General features: G+C 27.2%; 1 protein-coding gene across 1 annotated transcript; it reads right to left on the minus strand.

Moving 5' to 3' along the window:
- Positions 1-959: 959 nt before the first annotated feature.
- LOC101494414 (uncharacterized) lies at positions 960-2,675 on the minus strand. The gene is made up of 2 exons (XM_004488830.3): positions 2,481-2,675; positions 960-1,403 (listed from the first exon to the last, which is right to left on the minus strand). The coding sequence occupies exons 1-2, from the start codon at positions 2,528-2,530 to the stop codon at positions 1,166-1,168; spliced, it is 288 nt and encodes a 95-aa protein (XP_004488887.1). The 5' UTR covers positions 2,531-2,675; the 3' UTR covers positions 960-1,165.
- Positions 2,676-10,692: the final 8,017 nt, after the last annotated feature.

Genomic DNA, 10,692 nt, shown 5'->3' on the forward strand with positions numbered 1-10,692 from the left:
ACACCACGCCAATTTACAATTTGCAATTGATAAAATGCTAAATGTACACCATCCTCTAAATTGTTAATTTTTATTAATATGTAACTTTTTGAAGATTAAGCCAAGTTGTTAAAGAAACAAACTCAATTGATAAAATGCTATATGTACACTTTTTATCACCATCCTCTAAATTGTTAATTTTTATTAATATGTAACTTTTCGAAGATTAAGCCAAGTTGTTAAAGAAACAAACTCACCGGTAAAATAAAGACAAAATACTTGTGGTATTTTAAAATACACAAAACTACAAATACATTTTGTAATAAGTTAGTCCTTTATATTTTTTGGTGTAAAATTAGTCCTTCATTTTTGTAAATATTTATAGTGTTGATTCTAATTTCAAACTAGCTGAATTGAAATTCAAAGTTCTCTCAATTTTTTAATAAACTTGTATAATTCTTAAGGATTTTTTATTTCCATAATCATAAGAATATAAATCTTCAATCAACTTTAATAAAAATAACTAATGAAAGAGAACTCAAGTGAGACATTTTAAGATTCTCGAATTCAAGTGAGACATCTTAATCTATATCGCTGAAAACTTTATTATGTTCTTGATATATCAATAACAAAAAAATAGTAGAATTTTAAAATTTTCTAGCTAAAAATGCTTGAAATGAGATTATAATTTAAAATACTTCAACATCATAACTTTTAACTTTTACAAGCATCAAAGACTGACTTGATACAAAAAAGTTAAAAAACTAATCTATAATTTTTGCGTAACTTAAAATACTACTAGTGTATTTTACCTAAAATAAAACGTGCTAATGAATGTGTAATAAACTGCATTTGTTATGAGTATCCTCAGATGCAGTGTACTCTCAGAATAATAATTCTCTATGACACTGTATCTACTAGCTATACGAAAAAGAACTTAATAAGGCTTTTTTCCAATTACCGTTAACTAGGAAAAGAAAGAACCAACCAACCATTTCTCTCTGAATAAATAAACTGAGAAACCTTTGTTATTCACCTTTTGTTTACACTGGTGAGGGAAAAGGCCAACAATGTAAATTGAAAGTATATATGATCAATCTGCGAGAAAATTGCATTTAGTTTGTTACAATTATGTGACCAAACAAATTTGACAAACATATATGACATCAAGCAAGATACTTAGAGGCTATGAATCAATATTTGTGTCATCCAACAAAGTTTCAGCTGCAGCAGCATTTTGATCTTCAAGCAGCTTCATTTGACGTTCGGCATGTTCCCTTTCACATGCCGTAATTCCCATAATAATATCCAGCATAGTACCGGTGGTGCCAAAAAATACAAGGGGCGCTAGCGATTTGCGCTTTATCCCTACTGGAATTGCCAGCAAAGCTCCTGCTACAGAGAATACCCAAGTGCCCAATGCACTGCAAATTTTCAATGTTCAGTAACGTCACAAACAAAATTCACCATTGAAGAAGACATTATAAAAATAAACTTATAATAAGGTAATAAAGAAAATGAACAAATTGCCAAGAATGAGGAACATCCAACAATTGAGTCAAGCTGAACTCGTTAATACTTGCACCTGCAGACATACAGACTAAAGCAAAACATAGCCAACTAAGAAGCTTGAATATGTAATCGGAGACGGATACAATACGACATAGTTACGGTTTTATTTCTTGAAATTCAAAACACCCCACGGCTTATATACACACAATCTTTTATAAAAAGACTTCTATAGAGTCAAAAATCTAGGAAAGAAAGAGATATTGATTCTTAACAAGGGAGTTTTGAAAACGTAATATTTCCAACCCATATTCCACCCCAACGAAGACGCATTCAACCTTGCTACGATCCACGATGCATATCCACGATGCATTTCAAACGTATCCAATAACCTAATTAGAAAAACAAAATTGGATACTTCTACAAATCCAGGAGTCTCGGGGTCTGATATGTGTTCGACAAGGATACTTCTCTCATTTTAGAGTAAATGAGATTATCATATGAGTATCGGAAACTGAGACTTAGACAGATACTTCTCTCATTTTAGAATATCTTTGATTATCATAGGAGTATCAAAAGCCTGACACAGAATACTTCTTCCATTTTGGAGTAACCGAGTCCAACACCATTAAGAAGAGGCACCAACCTCACTCCAATTCACAATCATTTATGAAAACATCAAAAAATCATAAGGCAAAAGATAAATAAAGGAGAGAACAAAAGAGCTATTCACTACAGCAGCATGTCAAGTTACTTTATGCAAATTACTCTCTCACAGGTTCTGTTAGTAGATACATGCTATTCCCATTTGAGTAACCATGTTAATGAGCATCATGATTTTAGGTTACCCAAAATTCATTAAATTAGATACAGATTTTATACGGTTACAAGGAAACTTAAGTAATTGCAGATTTGAAAACTATAATCGCGGATTTGATAAAATTAAGAATTGTGAGAAATATAATAATAAAGAGAGAAGAAATGACACTAACTTGGAAACAGAGCAGTCTTCAAGGTGCTTCACATTTTCTTCATTTCCCATTTTCGAATCGTGGATGAATGAATAGGTAGCTAGGGTTTTGTGAAAATGGTATTTGGGGCAAATGACCCCTTTCAAGATGGTTAGAATTAGAAAAAGAATTAAACTAAAAGCGTGACTCAGATGTCAGATCCTCCGGACGTCCGCCGGATGGTATATCGGTAAATCGTTAATTCAATATAGTAGTAGAAAGGTAAACCAACATTTTAGAATAAGATTTTTAAGATTCTTAAATAATGGTGTCTTATTAGATTTAAACGATGGCATATCGTAGTATAAATTAATCTGCATATTATTTTTTATTTTTTAAAAGAATTTACTTTTGTTATTTATTCATTTATAAAAATAAAATTTAATTGCAATTTTAGTTTTTTTTATTTTTTTTATTTACAAAATAGGTCATCTTATTTTAAAAGTCTATAATTTTGATTTTTTGCTTCTTCTGATTTTTTAACTAAAAAATGATGACATTAATTGTTTAAATAACGTGACATATGATAGTAATATAAAATGATTAACACCATAAAATTGACATAAAGTGCCGTAAAAACTTACCTTTTCAAATTTATAAATTTTATATATTTTTAATTTAACTAATGACATATGAATAATTAATGCATTTAAATGATTTTCTATTATAGAATTGTTTGTTATGTCACTAAAAATATGTTAATTTATCATTTTATAGTTTAAAAATCAGATAACAAAACCAAAACAGACTTTTAAAATAAAGCGACCAATTCCGTGAATTAGTAATAGTCGGAGAACCAAAACTGCATTTAAATTTAAAAATAAATAGTTTAAATATCTTTAAAAAGTATTATATATGCAAAAATACCAAAGTGTCCTTTATCAAAATAATTGAACATTGATTTTTTTTATAAAGACAATTTTATATTTTTGCAGTATCAACTTTTCATAGATTATTATATCAATATTGCTACCAACACCCCTTAATTTACTACCCACACCCCTCAAATGTTTTAAAAAATTAATATTCCCAAATTACCCTCCTCTTCTTCCTCTTCATTAACCTAACTCATCTTCTTCTTCTTCTTCTTTATTTTATCTTCATTCAACACATTCTTCATCTTCTTCATTTTATTCAACCTTAACCATCATTATCATTAACCATCTTCATAAATCATCATCAATCATCATTAATTATCATCAATCACCATCAATCTTCATCAATCGTCATTAACCATATTCAAGATTTTGCTAACATTTACGTGAATTCAATTTCACGTAAGTTTACGTGAACTAAGTTCACGTAGGTTTACGTAAACTGAATTCTAGAAAATATACGTGAACTCAATTTACGTACATGTACGTGAATTCACTTCACGTAAACTTACGTGAAATTGAGTCACGTTGGTTTGATTTTCAATCTTCAATGATTTCCAAATCTTAATTCACACGTACGTGAATTAAAATTGCGTATATACTGAGATGTTTACGCAATTTCAGTTCACGTACATGGCTTATTATTCAGCATTCAATGATTACGCAATCTTAGTTCACGTAGGTGTACGTGAATTCAGATTGTGTACACTATGAGGATTCAAGTTTCAAACTCCATTGATTACGCAACCTGAGTTCACGTACGTGAATTTAAATTGCGTAAAGTTTGAGATTTTTAATTTTTTTTAAACATACGTGAACTAAGTTCACGTAACTCCAGAACGTACGTGAACTGAGTTCACGTAAAATCCCCAGATTTACAAAAAAATAACATACCTTTTTATGATAATTTTTGTATTTGAGTTATGAGGTGTGATGAAAGTTGATAAATGTGAGTTCTGAGATAATAAATGTGTAACATTGATGGCAGGGGCATTTTGGGTATTTTGATTTTTTTTAATTTTGAGGGGTGTGAATAGCAATTTGGAGGGTGTTGGTAGCAATATTGTTATTATATTTGAACTAATTGGATTCGTAACTTTCATAAAAATAACAAATAAAATTTCAAAATTTTTAGTAATATTAAACTTTCTCATTTTTATTAAATTTAAAAATAAATAGTTCAAATATCTTTTTTTGAAAATTATATATGCAAAAATATCAAAGTGTCCTTTACCGAAATGATTGAACTGTGAACAAATTATTGAATTTTTTGATAAAGACGATTTTATATTTTTGCTGTATCAACTTTTCTTATATTATTATATTTGAATTAATTGGATTCGTAATTTTGATAAAAATAATAATTTTATAAAAATAACAAATAAAATTTCAAAATTTTTAGTAATATTGAATTTTACCATTTTTATTAAATTTAAAAGTAAATAGTTCAAATATCTTAAAAAAAAATTATATATGCAAAAATATCAAAATGTCCGTTTTTTAAAATGATTGAACTATGAACAAATTATTGAATTTTTTTGATAAAGACAGTTTTATATTTTTGAGGTATAAACTTTTAGATTATTATATTTGAACTAATTGAATTGGTAACTTTGATAAAAAAAAAAATCATTTTTATAAATATAACAAATAAAATTTTAAATTTTTTAACAATATTGAGTTTTATATTTTTCTTTTTAACTATCATCTCTTCATCACTTAAAATAGCAAAACAAATATTTTAATACAATCACAAAAACTGATAAAACAGCATCCAGTAGAAAAATAAAAATCACTACCAATCAATCTGTTTTTACTAAAATATTCAATAAATATATCATTAAGACAACAAAAAATAATCCTAAGACACAAATAATTAGGTTTCAAATTTTTGAGGAAAAATATAGATTTGAATTAAAAAACCATGATTTTAAAACTGAAATTGGATAAACAACTTTTAATATGTACTAAATTTTTTGAGAAGAATAAAGAATTATAAGAGAAATAAAAGAAAAAAATTTATCGAGATAAATAAAATGATATGAGAAATTTAAACTACTGAAATGGCTTCGAGTGAAGTTGTTCAAAAATTCAACTTTATATCTAATAATAAAGATTTGGCTTTGAAGAGGGGGAAGAAAGGAACCCAATAGTGGTGGTGGAATGACCCACGGTGGCCAGGGATGTGGGAATTGAATAAAAAATAATAACTAAAAAGAGAGAATAATAATAATAATAATAATAATAATAATAATAATAATAATTAATAATAATAATAATAATAATAATAATTAATAATAATAATAATAATAATTAATAATAATAATTAATAATAATAATAATAATAATAATAATAATAATAATAATAATAATAATAATAATAATAATAATAATAATAATAATAATAAATTGTGTATTAGCGGCGATGTGTACACCTAGAAGAGAAAAAGAGGAATGAAATGTTAATTGTATCCCAATAAATTTATTCTATTAATAATTGAATCCAATTTTTAAAAATATGTTTCTTTTATTAAAATGGTTACTTTATAAAAATAAGAATGTATATTTATAATTTATATTAATTAAACAATAAATTAGAGAATTCTTTGAACCACCGACTAAGTTGTCACGGATAATTATAGTGAATTATTATTTATGAGACAAATTATCGTTGATAAAAAATTCAAAATAATTATTTTATCCGACACAAGTCCTAAGTGATGAAATTTATCATTCACAGGACAAGAAACAAAGTTTCATTGATAAAAAGTTCAAAATAATTATTTTACACGAGACAAGTTATAAGTGATATGATTTATCATTCACGGGACGACTTTTGATTCAACTATATTACGCAAGACAAGTTGTAAGTGATTAGGTTTATCATTCATATGACATATTTTGATTGAATTAACATACACATGACAACTTTTGATTTATGATCTACAAAATAAGTTGATAAAATTGAACTATCATACACGTTACAAGTTCTCATCAATGAAAAATTCAAAATAATTAACTTACACGAGGCAAATTTTCATTGATAAAAATCAAAATATCTCTCATACACGGGATAACTTTTGATTTATCATTTACAAAATAAGATTTTATTGATACAATTGAACTATCATATACCAGACAAATTATCATCGACAAAAAATTCAAAATAATTATCTTACACGAGACAAATCCTAAGTGATGAGATTAATCATTCACATGACAACTTTTGATTGAACAATCATACACGATAACTTTTAATTTATCATCTACAAAATAAATTATTATCAATAAAATTGAACTATCATACATGTGACAAGTTTTCATCGATAAAAAATTCAAAATAATTAACTTACACGAGACAAGTTGTAAGTGATATGATTTAACTTTCATACACAACACAATTTTCACCGATAAAAAAATTCAAAATAACTATCATACACGAAACAACTTTTGATTTATCATCTATAATAACTTGTTACTGATAAAATTAAACTATCATACACAAGGCAAATTATCATCAGTAAAAAATTCAAAATAATTATCTTACACGAGACAAGTTGTAAGTGATGAGATTTATCATTCACATGACAACTTTTGATTGAACTATCATACATAATAAATTTTTTGATTTATCATCTACAAAATAAGTTATTGTAATACCCATTATCATGTATCTAGAAAATGATAATAAAGACAAACATCATAGTGTTTCAGAGACAATCTTATAAGTTCTAATAAGATACTAGCATTAAATGTCATTGTAATTACACACTTCAATTTACAAAACATCATCTGAAGTATCATTACACAAAATATAATACATCTTACTAATATAACATCATCATCTATTTGTCTCGAGTTCGAGCTCAAGTCTTCTTATTTTCTATAATACATAAAATAGGAGATGAGATAATAATCTTAATAAATTCTATAAAAAGAGGACAGGTATTTTGAAATACTTATGTTTAGATGAAATTTTTAACATACAGATTTTATCAAATTCTTAAAATTCTATAATTTTCTATTAATTATGAACAATCTACCCCAATTATGGCAACATGAGCCACCAAGATAATTGTGACATTTTTATTTTGTAAGGTAGGTATTGGCTATGACCACAACTAGCATCCCAATTGCTCTTCCCTTACTTATGTTTCATTATTGAAACATACTCGTATCCCACCATAACATTTTCAATCAAAACAATGCATATCGTGACGTTATGCTCATCAAACATTCCTCATTATCAATCCAATTTCAATTTAATTGACTAGCTTGAACATAATTATTTTAAAAACAATGCATAAAAGTTAGTTCCAAATTAGAAGAAAATCCCCGTAAGAGGGAAGTCGTAGTCATAGGAAAGTTCTAGCCAGAAGTGAAATCTCAGTTAGAGGAAATTTCTAGACAGAGGGAAGTCTCAGTCATAGGAAGTTTCAGATAAAGAAAATTTCCAGAATAGAAGTTCCAATTAGAGGGAAGTTTCAGTTAGAGAAAGTTATAGACATAGAGAAGTTTTAGTTATAGGAAGTTCTAGACATAGAGAAGTTTTAGTTAGAGGAAGTTCCAGACAGAGGGAAGTTCTAGACAGATGAGAGTTCCAGACAGAGGGAAGTTTCAATCAGATGAAGTTCCAGACAGTGGGAAGCTTCAGTCAGAGAAACTTCCAGATAGAGGAAAGTTTCAGTCAGAAGAAGTTTCAGATAGAGCGATGTTCTAGTTAAGGGAAATTCTAGACAAGGGGAGTTTCGACATAATCAAATTACGATGTTCAGAGAGAAATTTTAGGCAAAATTGAATTGGAATGTTTATTGACTAGATATAATAGTTAACACCATAAAATCCACAAAATTCAACACTCAATTTTTCAATTCAATAAGAAACCAGAATTAATATAACATACATAATGAATTAATTCTTGAAAATTGAATGGAAGTGACATCAATACCTATATGCAAATCGTAACAATTTCTATCATTCTCAATTTCAAATCCCCCATTATTTCAAGACCCCAAAAATAAAATTTTCAACATAAAAAGATGTTGAAATCAATCTAATAACCCACATGCAACATGAACAATTAGTTATACTAGGAAAAAACTCACATTCTTCGACCATAAAGAATTCCTCCTAGCTCCTATTATTTCTGCCTCTACTATGTATTGACATATGGAAAATTCCCAAATTTGATCTTTATCTTCTTTTAGTGGTTCTTTGAGGGGCATATGCTACTAAATATGAAAGAAAAACATGTGTGAGGTCAGATTAAAGAGAAACAAATTTTGAAGCTTGCTGCTATGGAATGAAGTGTCGTGAGGTTGGGAGAAGGAGAGGGAGGTGGATGATGAACAATAACATAATGAGAGAATAAGTATTAGTGTTGAAGGTTTGGTATTTTAGTATCTTGAACTAGGACATGTAGGGGGTCAAAGATGAAGGAGTTTTTGGTTCGTCCATTTTTAAGAAAGAAGAAAAGAACACACAAGTAAAAAGGGGGAAATGTGTGGTAGGAGAGAATGAAAGAGTTGGGTTGGTGGTGTAGGAAGAAGAAGAAATTTGAATGTGTGTATGGATTGTGTGTCACGTGTAAGTGAAAGGGAAAGGAGAAGAGTAGATACATGCATTCTTCAACAATTGTCCTTGATAATACTACCACTCTTCTACCCCCAATTCTAGAAAACAATATAAATTAAACATTACTAGTAATTAATTGTTATAACTTAACATCAAAATTAGAGATCAAATTACTATCTTAACCTTGTAAGTATTTATAAGATAGTGAGAGGGGTTGTTACCGTTGTCACTGATAAAATTGAACTATCATAACGAGACAAATTCTCATCGATAAAAAATTCAAAATAATTATCTTACAAAGACAAGTTGTAAGTGATATGATTTAACTTTCATACATGATACAAATTCTCACTAATAAAAAATTCAAAATAACTATCATACACTGGACAAGATTTCACATATGAAATTGAAATATCATACACGAGACAAATTTTCACTGATAAAAATATCAACATAATTATCATATGAGACAAGTGACTCAAAAAAAAAAAAAATATACGACAAGTTGTCACGTATTAAAAATTACTATCATACATTTGACAAGTTGACACTTATGTGAATGAGATATTATTCTCTGGACTAGCTTTCAATGACAATAATTTTTAAATAGCTATCATACACTAAACACATTTAGACTTTTGTTTTTTAATCCAAAGCAAGTTGACATTTTTTATTTGAACTAACATAAACAATATAGATTCTCAATGATAAAATTTTAAAAATATTCTCATATACGCGATGAGTTGACACTAATGAGAAAGAAATATATTCCTAGGAAAATTCTAATTGATGCAACTGAACTATCATACAAGGACAAATTATGATATATAGAAATTTCGAAATAACTATCATACACAAGACAAATTCTCACTAATAAGATTGAACTATCATATACGAGTTAAGTAGTAATTGATAAAAAATTCAAAATAACTATCATACACACAACCAATTATCATTGAAAAGATTAAACTATCATATACAAGATAAATAAATTTCATTGATTATAAAATCATAACAAAAACTTTGATACTTTAATTATAAAATTTATATAAACAATACATGGGATAAATTTTGAACTACCAATTGACCCCTACAGGCACAATCCGTGCGTACGAATATTTTACTAGTTTATTTTTATAAATAGTAGTTTCCTATCGGAACAAATTTTTCTAAAAAAAAACTCCATTTTTTTATTAGAACACTCAAGATGGAAATAAATAGTCATAGAACCCATGTATATAAATAGTATACTCTAGTTGCAAATTTTTCTCAACAAACTCCATGTCTTATAAATCAAAATTTTCTCAATAAACTCCTTATTGTTTATTTATTTATAGAACAACTTTTTATAATAGCTAAATTTTCTTAACAAACTATCTATATCTAATTTTTTATGAAGAGGGATCAAATTACATTTGAAAACTTACATTAAGAATTACACTCATTCAACAACACGTGTCGGTTAATATTTTTTAAAATCAACCATTGAATTATCGTATAGATAAATTAAGATTAATGTCAAGAATGTAATTGTATATAACATTAATCTTGATACTTTTTATTGATATGACATATTGATTTAAAAAAATATTTATTCGACGCCATGTTATTGAATTAATGTAACTCATATGTAATGTTGAAGAGATATCAAATTATACCAAAAGAGTTGCACTCATTCAATTACATTGTATTGCATAAATATCTGGTAAATACGCGTTGGATTGAAAGTTAATATCATATAGATC

This window comes from Cicer arietinum, chromosome 2 (assembly GCF_000331145.2).
Source record: "Cicer arietinum cultivar CDC Frontier isolate Library 1 chromosome 2, Cicar.CDCFrontier_v2.0, whole genome shotgun sequence".
NCBI classification, from domain to species: Eukaryota; Viridiplantae; Streptophyta; class Magnoliopsida; order Fabales; family Fabaceae; genus Cicer; species Cicer arietinum.

Coding starts and splice junctions, on each gene's coding strand:
- LOC101494414 (XM_004488830.3), bottom strand. CDS start 2,530: ATGGGAAATGAAGAAAATGTGAAGCACCTTGAAGACTGCTCTGTTTCC. Junction 1,404..2,480: donor GAAGACTGCTCTGTTTCCAA/GTTAGTGTCATT, acceptor GAAAATTTGCAG/TGCATTGGGCACTTGGGTAT.